The sequence below is a fragment of the Macaca nemestrina genome, chromosome 16 (assembly GCF_043159975.1).
Source record: "Macaca nemestrina isolate mMacNem1 chromosome 16, mMacNem.hap1, whole genome shotgun sequence".
NCBI lineage: Eukaryota > Metazoa > Chordata > Mammalia > Primates > Cercopithecidae > Macaca > Macaca nemestrina.
In genome coordinates this window covers 828,547-848,131 of record NC_092140.1, presented here as the reverse complement: position 1 = coordinate 848,131, position 19,585 = coordinate 828,547, and the positions used below count along the sequence as shown (strand labels likewise).

The window sequence follows — 19,585 nt, the reverse complement described above, 5'->3', positions numbered from 1 at the left end:
AGGAAAGCACTCTCCAATCCTGGTGGCAGTCATGGGCTCCAGGCTCCCAGCCACTGGGACTCACAGGCAGTCACAGGCCATGTGTGCACCTGGAAACCATCGGGGAGGCCAGCCCTGCCCAGATGCCTGCCCTGCCCTCGGCGAGCTCAGAGAGACTGGAACAGCACCACCGGCGAAAGGCCCAGGCAGGGCACACACAGGCTGGGAGACTGCACGGCTCCTGGCTGCCCCCAATTCCGGCCTGTTCGCTCCACCAGTTACTAAGAGCAATGCCCTTAATATGCACCCAGCTAGGTGGCCTCCAGGAGGCGCAAGGACTCTCCCAACCGCACCTGCTGGTTCACACCACGGAGCCAGCCGGGGGATGACAGTGTAGACAGCAGACACTCTGGGAGTGGCCTCAGAGGACAACACACAGCTCACAGCACACGCATCCCATAGCACACGCACCCCACAGCACGTGCACCCCACCGCACACATATCCCATAGCACACATGCCCCATAGTACACAAGCCTTCCAGCATACACACAACACAGCGCACACACTGCACAGCACACGTACCCCACAGCACACATGCCCCATAGTTCACATATCCCACAGCACACACGCCCCATGGCACACCACATGCATCCCACAGCACACACACCCCACAGCACACATATCCCACAGCACACACACCCCACAGCACACATATCCCACAGCACACGCACTCTACAGCACATATATCCCACAGCACACGCACCCCACATACCCCACAGCACATGCACCTCACAGCACACGCACCCGACAGCACACATATCCCACAGCACACACACCCCACATACCCCACAGCACATGCACCTCACAGCACACGCACCCGACAGCACATGCACTCCACAGCACATATATCCCACAGTACATATATCCCACAGCACAAGCACCCCACAGCACACGCACCCCACAGCACATATATCCCACAGGACATGCACCCCACAGCACATATATCCCATAGCACACATATCCCACAGCACATGCACCCCACAGCACATATATCCCACAGTACATATATCCCACAGCACAAGCACCCCACAGCACATATATCCCATAGCACACATATCCCACAGCACATATATCCCATAGCACACACATCCCATAGCACATGCACCCCACAGCACATATATCCCACAGGACACGCACCCCACGGCACATATATCCCATAGCACACGCACCCCACAACACATATCCCACAGCACATATATCCCACAGCACACACACCCCACAGCACACGCACCCCACAGCACGTATATCCAACAGCACACACACCCCACAGCACACGCGCCCCACAGCACATATATCCCACAGCACATGCACCCGACAGCACACACACCCCACAGCACACGCACCCGACAGCACACACACCCCACGGCACATATATCCCATAGCACACGCACCCCACAGCACATATCCCACAGCACATATATCCCACAGCACACGCACCCCACAGCACATGCACCCCACAGCACACGCACCCCACAGCACACGCACCCGACAGCACACACACCCCACGGCACATATATCCCATAGCACACGCACCCCACAGCACATATCCCACAGCACATATATCCCACAGCACACACACCCCACAGCACACGCACCCCACAGCACGTATATCCAACAGCACACACACCCCACAGCACACGCACCCCACAGCACATGCACCCCACAGCACACGCACCCGACAGCACACACACCCCACAGCACATATATCCCACAGCACACGCACCCCACAGCACATGCACCCCACAGCACACGCACCCCACAGCACATGCACCCCACAGCACACGCACCCCACAGCACACGCACCCGACAGCACACACACCCCACGGCACATATATCCCATAGCACACGCACCCCACAGCACACATCCCACAGCACATATATCCCACAGCACACACACCCCACAGCACACGCACCCCACAGCACATATATCCCATAGCACACGCACCCCACAACACATATCCCACAGCACATATATCCCACAGCACACACACCCCACAGCACACGCACCCGACAGCACACACACCCCACAGCACACACACCCCACAGCACATATCCCACAACACACGCACCCCACAGCACACGCACCCCACAGCACACGCACCCGACAGCACACACACCCCACGGCACATATATCCCATAGCACACGCACCCCACAGCACATATCCCACAGCACATATATCCCACAGCACACACACCCCACAGCACACGCACCCCACAGCACATATATCCCATAGCACACGCACCCCACAACACATATCCCACAGCACACGCACCCGACAGCACACACACCCCACAGCACACACACCCCACAGCACATATCCCACAGCACATATATCCCACAGCACACACACCCCACAGCACACGCACCCCACAGCACACGCACCCCACAGCACACACACCCCACAGCACATATCCCACAGCACACACACCCCACAGCACATATCCCACAGCACATATATCCCACAGCACACACACCCCACAGCACACACACCCCACAGCACATATCCCACAACACACGCACCCCACAGCACACGCACCCCACAGCACACGCACCCGACAGCACACACACCCCACGGCACATATATCCCATAGCACACGCACCCCACAGCACATATCCCACAGCACATATATCCCACAGCACACACACCCCACAGCACACGCACCCCACAGCACATATATCCCATAGCACACGCACCCCACAACACATATCCCACAGCACACGCACCCGACAGCACACACACCCCACAGCACACACACCCCACAGCACATATCCCACAGCACATATATCCCACAGCACACACACCCCACAGCACACGCACCCCACAGCACACGCACCCCACAGCACACACACCCCACAGCACATATCCCACAGCACACACACCCCACAGCACATATCCCACAGCACACACACCCCACAGCACATATCCCACAGCACATATATCCCACAGCACATATATCCCACAGCACACACACCCCACAGCACACGCACCCCACAGCACACACACCCCACAGCACATATCCCACAGCACACGCACCCCACAGCACACACACCCCACAGCACACGCACCCCACAGCACATATACCCCACAGCATATATATCCCATAGCACACATATCCCACAGCACATATATCCCACAGCACACACACCCCACAGCACATATATCCCACAGCACACGCACCCCACAGCATATATATCCCATAGCACACACACCCCACAGCACATATATCCCACAGCACACGCACCCCACAGCACATATATCCCACAGCACACGCACCCCACAGCACACGCACCCCACAGCACACGCACCCCACAGCACACGCACCCCACAGCACACGCACCCCACAGCACACGCACCCCACAGCACACGCACCCCACAGCATATATATCCCATAGCACACATATCCCACAGCACATATATCCCACAGCACACGCACCCCACAGCACACGCGCCCCACAGTACACATTTCCCACAGCACACACATGCCCCACAGTACACACCCCACAGCACACGCACCCCACAACACAGCACACATGTGCCCCACACATGCCCCATAGCACACGCCCCACAGCACACATTTCCCACAGCACTCGCCCTCTGTGTCCCGTGCTCACTGATTCTCCCCCCGCTGCCTGAGGCCGAAACAAGGAACAAGGTTGTCAGCTGCTGCTCCCTGTCCTCCCTGCTGGCAAACGGTGTCCGAACCTCGATGGGACGTCAGGATGTGGAATTCATGAACATTGTTGACAGAGACATGAAGCCGTCACTGCCGAGCCCGCAGCTGTGGACAGACCCGTCCTCACAGCCACCTCATGCTTGCGTCAGAGGGTCCCGAGGCTCACCTGGCAGTAGCCCACTCCCTGGTTATGGTGCCCATATGCCAGCAGCACATTGTACAGGGTCTTCTGCAGGCAGGGCTCCGTGGTCTTCCGAAACTTCACATTGTCGGGGAAGGTCCGGTTCAGGTCTGCGGGAAATTCAGAAGGAATCACCCACGGGTTTCTGCTCCACAAGCCTCCCACCCCTCCAGCTGCCCCGAGGGTGGCCACCTGGCTTCCACCTGGGACTTAGGGACTGGTTTTCACCCTGGCCGCACAGCAGACTCAACACAGCCAGAGCGACAGGCTCACTGGGCCAGGAAGGAGGGGGTGATCCTGGACTCGGGGTGGAGGGGGGCCCCAACCGTCCTTCCCGCAGAGTCAGGGACGGCAGAGCAACCCCAGAGCTGGCGGCCAGGCCATGGCGCTCCTTCCTTGATGCCCGTCTCCTCCCGGCCCCCAGCACAGGCCTCCTGCACCTCGGACCTTGCGCATAGTGGAGGCAGCTCTGCCTCGAGGACCCAGGGTGACAGGTGGAGAGAAATGCCCACAGAACTTTGGGACACTCTCCTAATTCCGAAGATGCAAAACAGCAGGAGACAGAATAAACTGAGACTCCTCAGAGATAAAGGACACGGCTGAGAGCTGAGAACTGAGAACTGAATAAACCCCGCATTGTCAGCTTGCGTGTGCAGGAGGCATCCCTGCCGGCCTCTTCCTTCCTCGGCACCAACCCCCCCACTGTCCAGCCCAGGCATCTCTTGGCAGGACAGTGGCCCTGGACAAGCTGTCTAGTGCCGGGGGATCCGGATACCACATGGGTCCCCGAGACTAACCAAGCCTCATGCTGGCCCAGTGCCAGGCCTCACTGAAGCTGACCTCCACGTTAACCCCGGACGCAAGCCAGGCAGGAAGGATAATGCTGGCTCGACAACTCCACTGGTTTCTGCTCCCACTGGCCCTACCTCCGTTAGAGGTGTTCACCAGGCACCCCACGCGGTCACCAGCGGACGGCCGGTTCCAAGACTGACTCACAGCAGCCCCCGCCAGCCGTGATGCTGAGATGTGCACACACCCCACTCTGGAGGAACCCAACCGCCTCTGGTCTCTCCATAACGGCTGCAAAATACTGAGTCTGTTTCCAACCTCTGGCCCCAGGCCTTGTCTTTGCTTACAAAAAACTAGATTTGGGCGAACATTAGTTCAGTGCCTCAGAGCACATTATTTCTCATTGTGTGTTTTCTTACAAAAGAGCCTTTTTTTTTTTTTTAATGGAATTCTAAACATTCCAAAAACTGGAATCAGTCAAGGGGAAGTTAGTATTTTTGCTATTTCAGACTAGAGTGACTAGCTGTGTTCATTTCTATGTAATATTTTTATTGAGTTTTTCCATATATATATATTTTTTGACATAGGGTCTCACTCTGTCACCCAGGCTGGAGTGCAGTGGTGCAATCACAGCTCACTGCATCCTCGACCTCCAGGGCTCAAGTGATCCTCCCACCTCAGCCTCCTGAGTAGCTGAGACTACAGGCACACACCACCATGCCTGGGGTAATTTACGTATTGTTTTGTAGAGACGGAGTTTTGCCATGTTGGCCAGGCTGGTCTTGAACTCCTGAGCTCAAATAATCTGCCTGCCTCAGCTTCCCGAAGTGCTGGGATTACAGGCGTGAGCCACCATGCTAAGCGTCTTGAGATGTTTTGATAATATCCTGTGGGAAAGGAGATGGCTCCATCTCCACTGTGGAGATGGAAGAGCAGGGGAGCTTTCTGTCTGCACTGCGTGGCCTGGCATTGGCTCTGTGGGGCTGGACCATCCACTGCATGGGTCCTGAAAGATAACTGACCAGTGCCTCCAATTACTAAGCACAGAACTGCCATGGATCCAGCAGCCCCACACTCTGGGTAGGAGCCCACAGCTGACAGCAGGGACCCAGCAGAATCCACATACCCAGGCTCACGGCCGTGCCACCCACAACAGCCATGCGGCAGGAGAGCCCAGGGGTCCACTGACAGGTGGATAAATGAACAAAATGTTGTCTGCCCATGCGTGGAATATTATTCACTCTTAAAGGAGGAGGAAATTCTCACACGAGATGCAGCACAGAGGATCCGTGAGGACTGAGGCGAGGGAAAGGACCCCAGCCGCACAGGACACAGCCCACAGGACTCCTCTTATGTGACCCCGGAGTTGCCAAAGCACAGAGGCAAGTGCACTGCGGGCTGTCAGGGGCTGGGCAAGGACACGGGGGTGGTGCTTGACAATGGGGACAGAGCTTCAGCTTGGGAAAATGAAATGGTAAATTTTATATTAGGCATATTTTACCATAATTAAAAAAAAGATTCAGCCAGGCGAGTGGCTCACTCCTGTAACTCCAGCACTTTGGGAGGTGAAGGAGGGAGGATCCTCAGAGCCCAGGAGTTCAAAACCAAAACCCCATCTCTGCAAAAAAATAAAAATTAAAAAAATGAGCCAGGTGTGGTGGTGCACACCTGTGGTCCTGATCATTTCCAGCTACGTGGGAGGCTGAGGCAGGAGGATCACTTGAGCCTGGTAGGTAAAAGCTGCAGTAAGCACTCACTGTGACTGCACGGCTACACTCCAGTCTGAGCAACAGAGTGACACCTGTCTCAAAAAAAAAAAAAAAAAATCATCCAAAAAACCACAAAACAGAGCCTTTAAACTCATTTTTCAGACAGCAGTGCTCTGTTGTACTGTGCACCCCCTCCCCACTGCACCCAAGCTCTCCTCTTCCCAACCTGAATCAGCGTTTCTGGCCGCCAGGCTGTCCATCTGCTTGGAGACCTTTGGCAGCAAACACTCTGCGGTCAGGATGCAGCTTCTCCCCGGCAGCCCCAGCCCCCAGCCTGGGTAGCCCCCTCCCCACTGGCTCAGCCCTGTGGACAGGAGACCCCCAGGAAGGGCAGCAGGATGCACCGTGTCCTCACCCTCCCAAGTCTTTCTAACCTCACAGCACTTTAAAGCCACTGGGTTTTTTTAAATTAAGTATATTGTGTTTAAGTGTGTATTTCTCAAAAACTGTTAAAATCAGAAGGGCAGATGTACTTTCTAAAAATCTAATTATTCAATTTAGATTAACCAATTTTTTTTTTTTTTCTTTTTTTTGAGATGGAGTTTCACCCTTGTTGCCCAGGCTGGAGTGCAATGGTGCGATCCCAGCTCACCGCAACCTCCACCTCCCGGGTTCAAGCGATTCTCCTGCCTCAGCTCCCGAGTAGCTGGGATTACAGACATGCACCACCATGCCCGGCTGTTTTTGAATTTTTAGTAGAGGGGGGTTTCTCCATGTTGGCCAGGCTGGTCTCGAACTCCTATTCTCAGGTGGATCTGCCTTCCTCAGCCTCTCAAAGTGCTGGGATTACAGGCATGAGCCACCGCACCCGGCCTTAGGTTAATCAATTTTGTTAGCATTCTGAACTTCTGAGAGCCAGGGACCCTATGGCTATGTGATTACTGAGAAAATCAGAGGAGAAGGGAGTCCAGCAATTATGACAGACACAAAAAAGGAAGCCCTGGTGTGCAGCCTCATGAACACGGCTGCGTACAACGGCCACGCGACCAGTGCCCGGCGCAAAGCCCGCCGGCAACAGAGGCTGCCTCTCACTGTCCTGCAGGTCTTCATGGAGCATGTCTGCTCCTTCGTGACCATTTTCGTATTAGCCAGCTAGGCACGTGAATATTTGCTGAGTGAATTACGATCATTGTTCTCCCCTTGCAAAGCCTTCAGTTTTTATTCTTTCATGGAGGAAGACGTGACTTTAAGTTAAAACCAGCAGACGCACCACTCACTCCTGGACACTGAGACTAGACACTGGGTGGAAACCAGTTCCTTCTGGCCCCCGGGCCCTGTGCCAGAGCCTGATCCCCGCTGCCTCACCTGTCCTGATGGCGTCCTCCAGCCTGGGGTTTCTGTCTCCCTGGAGAAGCCGGTGATAGTAGCCGGGATTCTGGTCCATCTGAGCCTGGGCCCCACTCAGCGCCATCCAGACGCGGGCACGGTGCTCCAACGGGACCCCCTTCCGGACATAGCGCTTCACTGAAGGCCGAGAGGACAGACAGCGTGTGAGCTGGACCAGAGGCCTGCAGGGCCCACACGTTCCTGCCACACTTTCCGCTCTCACCACTTACCTTCTTAAATCGAGTATTAGAGAGACCCAGAACTTCATCCATCTCCACCAAAACTGGTACATATACTTCTTCAAAAATTCTGCTCTCCTCCCCCTCTCAACAGAGCACAAATCAGACTGGCTACAGAACCACCCCCACCCCCACTTCGCCATCCCATGCAGGTGGTCAGGAAACAGAGCCACGGTCAGACGGCTGCCCCGGAAAGCTCCCTAAGAGCTGTGCAGAGGAGCAGCAAAGGGGCAAAACAGTGAGAGGGCAAGCTGAGAACAAGGACGTTGGTTGGGCTCAGCTGTGAGCACCTCAGGTGGGACGCCGCAGCTGGGAGACCACAGTTTTAGTGGCAGACGTCACTGTCCTCCTTGTGCAGTTATCTCTATACATTGAAAGCTACTCCATTTCGTGAGGATATTTTAATTGACAATAAAAATGTGAAAAAGTAATTAGTAATTTTCTAAAATTAGTATTTTCTAATAAACATATAGGGACAGAAGCCAAAAGCCATGAGCTATCTTCATTAGTAATACTGAGTAATTTCTTAGGCAGATGGAAAAGATATGCATGACTAACATCCGAATTAATTATGTTAAGTCCAAAGTTGCGACACTGTACTCTTAAGCTACAAAACAGTTAATTTTCAAAGCAAATATTTAAAGTTTTGCTGTTTTCCTTTGATACTACACTATACATATTTTACTTTTTTCGAGACAGAGTCTTGTTCTGTCGCTCAGGCTGGAGCGCAGTGGTGCAATCTCAGCTCACTGCAACCTCTGCCTCCCGGGTTCAAGCAATTCTCCTGCCTCAGCCTCCCAAGTAGCTGGGATTACAGGCACGCACCACCATGCCCAGCTAATTTTTGTATTCTTAGTAGAGACAGGATTTCACCATGTTGGCCAGGATGGTCTCGAACTCTTGACCTTGTGATCCACCCCCCTCGGCCTCCCAAAGTGCTGAGATTATAGGCGTGAGCCACCGTGCCCCGCCCTGCACATATTTGAAAAGAAACCATTATTTTAAAAGAAACCATACTTTAGAAAAGAAGGCATATGCAATTTGCGAAATTCTATAAGCTGCCATAAAAAGAAAAAAATCTGAGGCACCAGCTGTATTTAGCAGATAAAAACTTACAATAACTTCATAGGCTACAGTCAAGAAAAGGACTATAGGGTAAAACTTTATGAGCTCCAATTCAAAGGTGATCACAGTGTATGATCCTCTGGGCACGGGCAGATGATTGTGTGCTAGGTGATTACTGAGAAAATCAGGCTCTGGAAGGACAGGCCCTTGTCTGTCCACTGGGCCTCCCACTCCTGGAATGGAACCTGGGAGGCAATAATAGCTCACTAAATACGTGACGAATGATACAAGGGCAAGGAGGGAAGACCCAGAGGAGAGAGAAAACAGACACTAATGCCATCCACTGAAAGCCAAAGAATCCCTCTTAAGGGCCGGGCGTGGTGGCTCACGCCTGGAATCCTAGCACTTTGGGAGGCTGAGGTGGGTGGATCACGAGGTCAAGAGATCGAGACCATCCTGGCCAACATGGTGAAACCCCATCCTCTAATAAAAATACAAAAATTAGATGGGCGTGGTGGCGCACATCTGTAGTCCCAGCACTTTGGGAGGCCAAGGTGGGTAGATCACCTGAGGTCAAGAGATCAAGACCATCCTGGTCAACATGGTGAAACCCTATCTCTACTAAAAATACCAGTTAGCTGGGTGTGGTGGCTCATGCCTGTAATCCCAGCACTTTGGGAAGCGGAGGCGGGTAGATCACAAGGTCAAGAGATCGAGATCACCCTGGCCAACATGGTGAAACCCCATCTCTACTAAAAATAAAAAAATTAGCTGGGCGTGCTGGCTTGTGTCTGTAGTCCTAGCTACTCGGGAGGCTGAGGCAGGAGAATCGCCTGAATGTGGCAGGCAGAGGTTGCTGTGAGCCAAGATCATGCCACTGCACTCCAGCCTGGTGACAGAGTGACACTCTGTCTCAAAAAAAAAAAAAAAAAAAAAAAAAAGAATCCCTCATAAGAAACCCTCTTTTCTGGTTTAGAAACATATTTGGAGGATCAAGTTCAGGCAAGAACATCTCAGTACCCTTGGTTTATGGTTTATTCGCACTGCTTACAGGAACAAGAAAAACATGTTTTGCTTTATTTTTAAAATTCTACCAAAGACACCAATAATTCAGCCTGACTTTTCCTCCAAGTTAGTACAATTCGTACTAAGGTTTGCTGTAGGTCTCATGACTCTTAGAGGGCAGCTTGACCAGGAATGCTCTGAATGACTATTTGGTCATTCTGTGCTAAACAACAGCAGGAGAGGGCGAGTCCCAGCACAGGCAGAGACTGTTCTGAGAGGGACAGAAGCAGAAAGAAGAGGCCATGCAAAAACCAGTGGTACCTCTACAAACTAATAATGAACAACTGGAAATCGTATATTTAAAATTGGGGCCTGGCGTGGTGGCTCACACCTGTAATCCCAGCACTTTGGGAGGCCGAGGCAGGTGGATCACCTGAGGTATGGAGTTCAAGACCAGCCTGGTCAACATGGCAAAACCCCATCTCTACTAAAAAAAATACAAAAATTAGCCAGGCATGGTGGCACGCACCTGTAATCCCAGCTACTTGGGAGGCTGAGGCAGGAGAATCTCTCGAACCTGGGAGGCGGAGGTTGCAGTGAGCTGAGATTTTACCACTGCACTCCAGCCTGGGAGACACAGCAAGACTCCATCTCAAAAAAATAAATACATAAAAAAAATTAAATTGGCATCATTTACAATAGCAACAAAAAAAGAGAAATACTTAGGTAAAAATCTAACGAAATATTTGCAGGATCCAAATGCTGAATACTGCAAAAGAAATCAAATAAGACTGAAATAAACTAATAGATACACCTTGTTCACAGATGGCAAGGCTCAATATTAAGATGTGAATTCTGGCCGGGCGCAGTGGCTCACACCTATAATCCCAGCACTTTGGGAGGCTGAGGCGGGTGGATCACCAGGTCAGGAGATCGAGACCATCCTGGCTAACACGGTGAAACCCCGTCTCTACTAAAAATACAAAAAAATTAGCCGGGCATGGTGGCGGGTTCCTGTAGTCCCAGCTACTTGGGAGGCTGAGACAGGAGAATGGTGGGAACCCGGGAGGCGGAGTTTGCAGTGAGCCGAGATCGCGCCACTGCACTCCAGCCCGGGTGACAGAGCAAGACTCCATCTCAAAAAAAAAAAAAGTCATTTCTTCCAAAGTTGATCTACAGATTCCTATATACACCTCCTTATCACTGTTCCAGGAAAAAAATTTTTTGTGGACAATGACAAGCTGATTCTAAACTTTATATGCAAAGTGAAAAGAACGGAAACAATTTTGAAGATGAAATTGGAGGAGACATATTACCTGATTTTATGCTTTACTATAAACCTGCAGTAAGATAGACAACGTGGTACTGGAGAAAAGTTAAGACAAATGGAATAATGGGATATAAAAAGGAATCCAGAAAGAGACCCACACAAACAGAACCACTTGCTTTTTGATAAAAGTGCAAAGGAAATTTAATGCAGACAGAATAGTCCATCTACAAAAGAACGACTAAAATAATGTTGGTAAAATAATGTTGGTGTTTACCAACAATATGAAGAGCTGGCAAGACTGTGGAGCAATTAGAAGACTCACACATTTGTGGTGGGAATGCCAAATTTTACTGCCACGTTGGAAAGACGGTTTGTAATTTCTTAATAGTTAGTTAAACACGCACTTATCACATGACCCAGCGATCCCAAAGTGTTCAGTCAAGATAAATGAAAACTAGTTCACACAAAAACCTGTAGGTGAATGTTATAATGTTGGCTTTACACATTCCAAATGTCTTCAGCTGATGAAGGGATTTTTAAAAATTGTAGTACATCCACAAAATGAAGTACCTCAGCAATAAAATGGAATGAACTATTGACACATACAAAGTCCTGGATGGATCTCCAATGCATCAAATGAAAGAAACCAGACTCAAAGGCTACAATCTGTATGATTCCACGGACGACACCATGGAAATGGCTGAACTACAGGAATGGGGAAGAGGTCAATGATGTGGGCAGTGGGCCGACTTCAAAGGACAGGATTGTTGAAGGTGACAGAATCTTGATTGTGGTGATGATTGCCTAGCCGTGTGTTTGTCCAAATTCACAGAACCATATACTGGTAAGAGTGAATTTTACTGTAAATTGCTGTTTGATAGGCCAGGTGCAGTGGCTCATGCCTGTAATCCCAGGAGACTCCATCTCTACAAAAAAAATCTTAAAAATTAGCTGGACATGGTGGTGCACACCTGTAGTCCCAGCTACTCTGGAGGCTGAGGCGGGAGGACTGCTTGTCTAGGCTGCAGTGAGCTACGATCGTCCCACTGCCCTCCAGCTTGGGTGACAAAGCAAGACCCTGACTCAAATAGTAACAATAATATCAAGGTTGTATTTAAGGGAAAGGTCAAAATGGTTAAATGCACCAGCTCTGGAGTCAGACACTGTGCTTCCCTATGACTTGCAGGTTCCAGACCCTGAGCGTGCCTCGGTTTCCTCATCTGTAAGGTGAACAGAAGGCACCAAGCCTGCGCCCGAGGTCCCCCAGCAGCTCTGGCCGTTGGAGCAATACCAGAAGCTTCACAGAACAAAGAATTCTGGGATTTTTTGATAAGTTTGTTATCTGGATTTACACTGTTTCTTTATAGAAGAATGAAAACCGTTTACTTGTCCTCACAGACTGACACTTTCCCAGGGGCAGGGCTAACCCACAGAGCGTCACTAATGTTTGCAGAAGTATAACATATCAATTCAAAACAGTTGGGAAGTTTTTAAAAAGAAGCTACATCCAGAGAACTGACATCCATCTGTCTACCCGGACAAAGTTAGGCAAATCCCCAGTTTTTCGGTGTATCTTTGAAAATATGTTTTCTCAATTTAACTTAGGTGGTGTTAATATTCTAAGCCACCAGGAAGGAGGTCTCCAAGAAGCCAATGGCCCTGAAGCTGCTTCCCTGCAGACCTCCCTTCTCGAGATGGAGAATGAAATAGGAATTCAACAGGACTAAGTTTGTTGAATTTAGTCTTTCTAGGGAGGAAGAGGAAGTTGTCTTCCTAAGGGCTCCTGGTGGATATTTGCTACGGAAAAAGGAAAATACAGTATTTATTGTACCCAACAAGAGTGTGATCAGGCAGAATACGTTATAACTATCCCTTAAGACATGTGGATTGCTGAGATTGGTAGATGACTGTGTTCCTGGAGACTTTAACATGGGAAGTGCAGATGAAAATCCTCCAAAAACAGAAGAACTTTACCACCGTCAGAATACCTGGCAGGAAGAAGTTGTATTCCCATTTTTGGAATAACTTTCCCACTCCTGTTTTATGCCCGACCCTCCGCACTTGAGGCTCTGCCAGTGCCCATGAGCACCCTGACGGTCACATCAGAACCCAGGCCCCAGGCCAGGAGGGACACACGCGACCACAGACTCCTCGAGCCTCCCACCGGAGTCACCAGCATCCCCACTCACTGCAGAGCAGGCCCACAGCCCTGTGGCTCCCACCCCGCACGATGAGGCTCATAGGGGACCAAAGAGATGTATTTGCTCACAGACCCATTCATGCCAGTGATGCTACCATAATTACACAGTCCAGTTAACATTACATAAATCAGCCCAGCTTGGTGGCTCACGCCTGTCTTCCCAGCACTTTGGGAGGCTGAGGTGGGTGGATCACTGGAGCTCAGGAGTTTGAGGCCAGCCTGGCCAACAAGGCAAAACCCGTCTCTACTAAAAACACAACAATTAGAGGGGTGTGGTGGCAGGTGCCTGTAATCCCAGTTACTCAGGAGGCTGAGGCAGGAGAATTGCTTGAACCTGGGAGGCAGAGGTTGCGGTGAGCCGAGATTGCGCCACTGCCCTCCAGCCTGGCTGACAGAGCTAGACTTTGTCTCAAAAAAAAAAAAAAAAAAAAAAAAAAAAAAAGATTAAAAAAAATTAAAGCAAAAAGAAGAAGGTTGTTACTTCAATAAAAACAAAGTGAAGTTTTTAGTAAGAGTTGATAGAGACCAACGCTAAAAAAAAAAAAATAAAAAAAGGCAAAAACAAACTGTTGAATTACGTGTAAAATAACTGCAAAGGATTGGGGAAAAGAATAAAAATCTGGAGGATTCTGCATCCGGATTGCTTTTTTCCTTTTCCCTGCTCTTCCCAGAACCCCCTCCCAAATCCATATTGGAAAGTGGGGGCAACGCACTGAGTGGTTCCCTAAAAAGGAAAATAGGGGACCCAAGTTAGCAGCCCCTAGTCAAAGAAAAGGAGAGCAAGAGGACAGACCCAAACAACCAAGGCAAAGACAGAAGAATGAATGTGCAGTTGTGTTTTCTGTAAAAACAAAAAGTTTATGCACAACCGTACATCTTTCAGATGTTCTGCTGTAACCAACCTCCAGGTCACAGCCACAGGACTTCCCACGGACTTCCCCTGCTCTTAAAGCAAACTGCAGAACCAAGCGTGCACTTCTGTTCCTGAGGGGATGGAACGACAGTCCCCTTCGGTCATCTCTACAGGAGATGGGGGCCAGGGGTGGGAGAGAACTCCCTGTTGCACTTTGTAGCCCTTAGTATGATTAAAGTGTTTACCATGTACATAAATTATGCTTTTTAAGTTCACATGTCTTATATACTTTTATCTTACTTTTTAAAATTAAAAGACCAGTTAAGTTTTAAGAATAAATCAGGCGCAGTGGCTCACACCTGTATTCCCAGCACTTTGGGAGGCCAAGGTGGGCGGATCACTTGAGGTCAGGAGTTCGAGACCGGCCTGGCCAACATGGTGAAACCTGTCTCTACTAAAAATACAAAAATTAGCCTGGCGTGATGGTAGGTGCCTGTAATCCCGCTACTTGGGAGGCTGAGGCAGGGAAACCGCTTGAATCCAGGAGGCACAGGTTGGTTGCAGTGAGCTGAAATCACACCACTGCACTCCAGCCTGGGAGATAGAGTGAGACTCTGTCTCAAAAATAAATAAATAGAAAAGAAAAAATCAAAAGGAAAAATAAAGACACACGTTCCACTGGAAACATGTGAATATGCAGAGGCCACAGGGATGGGACATGATGCATTTGTGGGAAGCATATAGGATATTAGCTTCCATCTCCATAAAAAATTTAAAAATTGCCGGGCGCGGTGGCTCAAGCCTGTAATCCCAGCACTTTGGGAGGCCGAGACGGGCGGATCACGAGGTCAGGAGATCGAGATCATCCTGGCTAACATGGTGAAACCCCGTCTCTACTAAAAAATACAAAAACCTAGCCGGGCGAGGTGGCGGGCGCCTGTAGTCCCAGCTACTCTGGAGGCTGAGGCAGGAGAATGGCGGGAACCCGGGAGGCGGAGCTTGCAGTGAGCTGAGATCCGGCCACTGCACTCCAGCCTGGGCGGCAGAGCGAGACTCCGTCTCAAAAAAAAAAAAAATAAATAAATAAATAAAAAATAAAAAAAAAAATAATAAAAAATTTAAAAATTAGCCTGGAGTGGTGGCGGCGCCAGTGGTCCCAGCTACGTGGGAGGCTGAGCGGGGAGGATGGCTGGAGCCCAGGAGGTCAAGGCTACAGTGAGTGGTGATTGTGCCACTGCACTCAGAGGGATACCCTGTCTCAAATAAATAAATAAAAGCAAAAATTGATCTTATCACCCCCTGCCTGGAAAACCTTTAACAGTTGGCTTCTCTGTGCCTGGCCGTGGTCACCACACACCTCCGACCCTCCGCCCAGGTGCAGGACCCCGGCTTCATCTCTGCCCCTCCCCACCAGGTCCTACAGCCTGGAGCACACAGCTCATCCCTTGAAGCTCAGCTGCCATTCACATCCCCCTTCTCAGGAAGCCCCCAGGACTCCCCTTTGACCCCACTCATCTGAGTTCCTAGCTCCAGGGCACACTCCTACCAAGCCCTCACCCCAGGCAGGCACTTCATTCATTCACTGAACACACAGGGAAGTCGCCTGGCACTGTCGCAGGTTCTGAGGACTGAGCAGTGAATGAAATATCCGGGACAGGGAGGAAGGGTTTTTGACTCCAGCAGAGGCTGTGCTGGGAAAGGCAGAGGTGAGGCGGTGCCCCCCGCACAGGGAAGGCTGGGGAGCTCCTGAGGAGGGGGCCCTGCAGCTAACCCCGAGGCGGGTGGGCGGGCGGCCAGGCCAGTACTCACCGCAGCAGGAGGAGGCCTGGGGTCGCGGGGGAGCGGCAGGTGGAGCAGGACCCTGTGGGTCCCGTCACAAGGATGGAGTCTTGCTCTGTCGCCCAGGCTGGAGTGCAATGGCGCAGTCTCCACTCACTGCAACCTCCGCCTCCCAGGTTCAAGTGCTTCTCCTGCCTCAGCCTCCGGAGTAGCTGGGATTACAGGCCTGCGCCACCACGCCCGGCTAGTTTTGTAATTTTAGTAGAGGCGGGGTTTCACCATGTTGGTCAGGCCGGACTCAAACTCCTGACCTCAGGTGATCCGCCCACCTCGGCTTCCTAAAGTGCTGGGATTACAGGCGTGAGCCACCGCAGCCGGCATGGATCGAGTTTTGATCCATCCCGATCTGGCTCCCTTCCGGGAGGGACGGGTCTCCTTCGCGTCCGACCAGCCGGCCCATCCCAAAGCAGGAAAACAGGTCCCTGAGGCTGCCCTAGCTCGGAGCCGCAGCCAAGTCCCGACCTGCCCGGGAAGGTTCCTCCCCCTCCCTCCGCTCCCGGAGGCCGAACTTTGCCCCGCCCGTCCCAGCCCGACCCACCTCCGCCCTCGAGACCCACCTGCGCCGCCGCGACCCACCTGCGCCCTCGAGACCCACCTGCGCCGCCGGGACCCACCTGCGCCCTCGAGACCCACCTGCGCCGCCGCGACCCACCTGCGCCCTCGAGACCCACCTGCGCCGCCGGGACCCACCTGCGCCCTCGAGACCCACCTGCGCCGCCGCGACCCACCTGCACCCCCGGGACCCACCTGCGCCGCCGCGACCCACCTGCGCCCTCGAGACCCACCTGCGCCGCCGGGACCCACCTGCGCCCTCGAGACCCACCTGCGCCGCCAGGACCCACCTATCCGGCTCCTGGGGACGCTCCCGCCCTGCAGCAGCCGGGACCACTTGATCGCCCTGCGGGTAAGCGTGACCAGGTAGCTGGAGAAAAACTTCTCGTAGGCGGCGTCGTCGAAGTCCTCAGGCCGCTCGAATCCGTACGGGTCGATCCTGCAACACGGAGAGAAGGAGGCCGGCGTCCCCGAAGTTTCCTCTGGGGGGTCGGGGGCCCGCTTGGGGACCGCAGCCGCCGGGGACGCCCGCACCCCGCGCCACCCACCTGGGGACCCGCGAGCGCTCGGCGGGCTCCATGTGGGGAGGGAGGCGCGCACCGAGCGAGGCCAGCGGGTCCCAGGTTCGCCTCCCGGCTCCTGGGCGCTCAAGTCCTTCCGGCGGGACCGCGGGCGCGGGGGGGCGGGGCTGGGGCGGGGAGGGGGAGGGGAGAGAGGACGGGCAGGAGAGGGTGAGGGGCGGGGGAGGACCGGGGGAGGGGCGGGCGACGGAGGGCGGGGAATAGGCGGAGGGTGGGGGGGAACGGGCGGAGAGGGGGGAACGGGCGAGGAGGGGGGAATGGGTGGCGTAGGGGGGGTGAGGGTGGGGGTGGGGGTGGGGGCGGGGCGGGGCCTGCTCCTGGGGCCTCGGAGGCCGCGGCGTCCCGGGCGGGGTCGGGCAGAAGGGCAGAGTCGGGGCGCCCCCCGCAGATCCCCGCGGCCTGGACCCGGGTGAGAAGAGCTGCTTCTGCGATTCCTTCAATCCTCAGTGCCTGGCGGATCCGACTCTGACACCTGACTCCTATTTGTATTTTATTTTTTATTTTCTCCGCTGCATTTTAAGGCCGAGACCAACACACAAATGAGAGGCCCCCAGGGGCGCCCGCCCGTTCCTGCCCCCCCAAACCAGGGCCGGGGTCCTCCCACCGGCGAGCCAGGCCTGGGAGAATCCGGGCAGCGCTGGTTCCGAACGGCTTCTTCTCGGTCCGCGCTCCATGACATTGTCCTGAGATTTCAGCTGCTTTTGGTGTCCGGGAGGCCCCGGAAATTTGCCAGAACTGCGGATTTTGAATTTTGCTCTGGCGACGTGGCAAAGGGGAGACCCCAGAAGTGAGGTGCTGGGGCGACCTCGCCCTGGGTCCCCCGGGGGTCTGGAGCGGGGGCTTCTCCGACACGCCTCTCCCCGCCTGTGATTTAGGCCCAGGGCGCCCTGGACAGGCCCCAGGAGGAGCGGCCGTTCCCGGACTCCAGACGCGCTTTCCCGGGAGAAGCAGCCCGACCTTGTCTGGGTGAGGCGAGGATCACAGGCTCAGCGTCCCCTGCGGGTCCGTCAGGGCCTTTGGGAACCAACTTTGGGACCTTCCCATCGGTGTTTCCGGAATGTTCCATGCGAGTGCCACCCAGGAGCCTGGACAGCAGCGTGTGGAACGGACCGGTCCCTAAGTGTGGACTCCTGCCTCTGCCTTTCACCCTTCTCCAGCCCCTGCATGACTGTGGGGGTTCAGTGCTCGGCAGAGCAGAGCCCCCGACACGGCTCCTCCGTTCCTAGTCTGCTGGTTCTGGGAACTCCCCACGCTTTCAGCCCAGCTCCGCAGCACTGGCCTTTTTGGTAACACGCGGTGTCCTTCCTTTCAAAGATCGCACAGCCCCTACCCTACGCTCTCACCTCCTTGGGATGTTTAGACCCAAACCAGGAGTCAGGGCCATAGCCTCCTGCCCCTCGGCCTACGGGTGCCCCACAACCCAGGACTGACAGGTGGGCGTCCGTCCCCAGGGTCTTCGAACCGTCGTCTGGGCTCCTCTCTGCCTAAGTCGGTGACCCGCTGAACCCCTCTCCAGCTGTAACTGAAGCCCGTTTCCTACATCGCGTCCCTCGTGCTTTCTGGAGCAATGGACACAGTCCTGCTCCCCACTTCCCAGCACCCGGAGTCCTGCGGCCCAGACAGCCCCACACCGCCCAGCTCCTGTTCCAACCCCAGGCCTGGAAGCCTCACGGTCCCCCTTTTCCCTCATTCCTGCCCTCTGGCCATGGAGATGGGGTTCTAACCTCCTTTCCCCACCACTGCCGTGGAGAGCAGTGTGGCAGGCGGCACAGACCGGGGGCCGCTGGCTCCCAAGCCTGAGTGTGATGGCGGGACCGCCACCAAGTGTATTTTTGAGCCAGATGTAGGAGACTGTGGGAGCAGGTCAGATAAGAGCAGCGCCCTCCAGGAAGAGTGGAGAGGAGAGATACGGAGAGGCCGGAGCCCCAGGCTTGTGCAGGGTGGGCAGCCAGACCCAGGCAGCTAGAAAGGTCCCCCACTCCAGACCAGGCCTGGCCAGGCCAAGCCCCAACCTGGGACCCGACTGGGAGACAGCCTGGGCAGGGGTTCAGATGCAGCTTTCTCACATCTGCTGCCTGGTCAATGGGCCCCCCACCCTCCTCCCCACACCCTGCTGCTCTGCTCCACACAAGAAAACGGCGTTTGGCCTGACTCTTGAGACCTCACAGGTCTGACACACTTGCAATCATCCTTTCAGAAAC

General features: G+C 53.6%; 1 protein-coding gene across 7 annotated transcripts in view; it reads right to left on the bottom strand.

Annotated features, from left to right (window-relative positions):
- LOC105485254 (growth hormone regulated TBC protein 1) overlaps positions 1-17,480 on the bottom strand; it is a 47,461-nt gene extending 29,981 nt beyond the window's left edge. For 3 of the 7 annotated variants that reach the window (XM_071080979.1, XM_071080980.1, XM_071080983.1), the window contains exons 1-4: positions 17,352-17,480; positions 17,094-17,242; positions 7,760-7,918; positions 3,882-4,006 (exon numbers count right to left, since the gene is read on the bottom strand). In XM_071080979.1, the coding sequence (XP_070937080.1) occupies positions 3,882-4,006; positions 7,760-7,918; positions 17,094-17,242; positions 17,352-17,383 (465 nt within the window). In that variant the 5' untranslated portion in view covers positions 17,384-17,480. Of the gene's footprint in view, positions 1-3,881; positions 4,007-7,759; positions 7,919-8,010; positions 8,115-14,433; positions 14,544-16,221; positions 16,436-17,093; positions 17,243-17,351 lie in introns of those variants that run through there. The other 4 variants (XM_071080982.1, XM_071080981.1, XM_071080978.1 and 1 more) reach the window with 4 other exon arrangements.
- Positions 17,481-19,585: the final 2,105 nt, after the last annotated feature.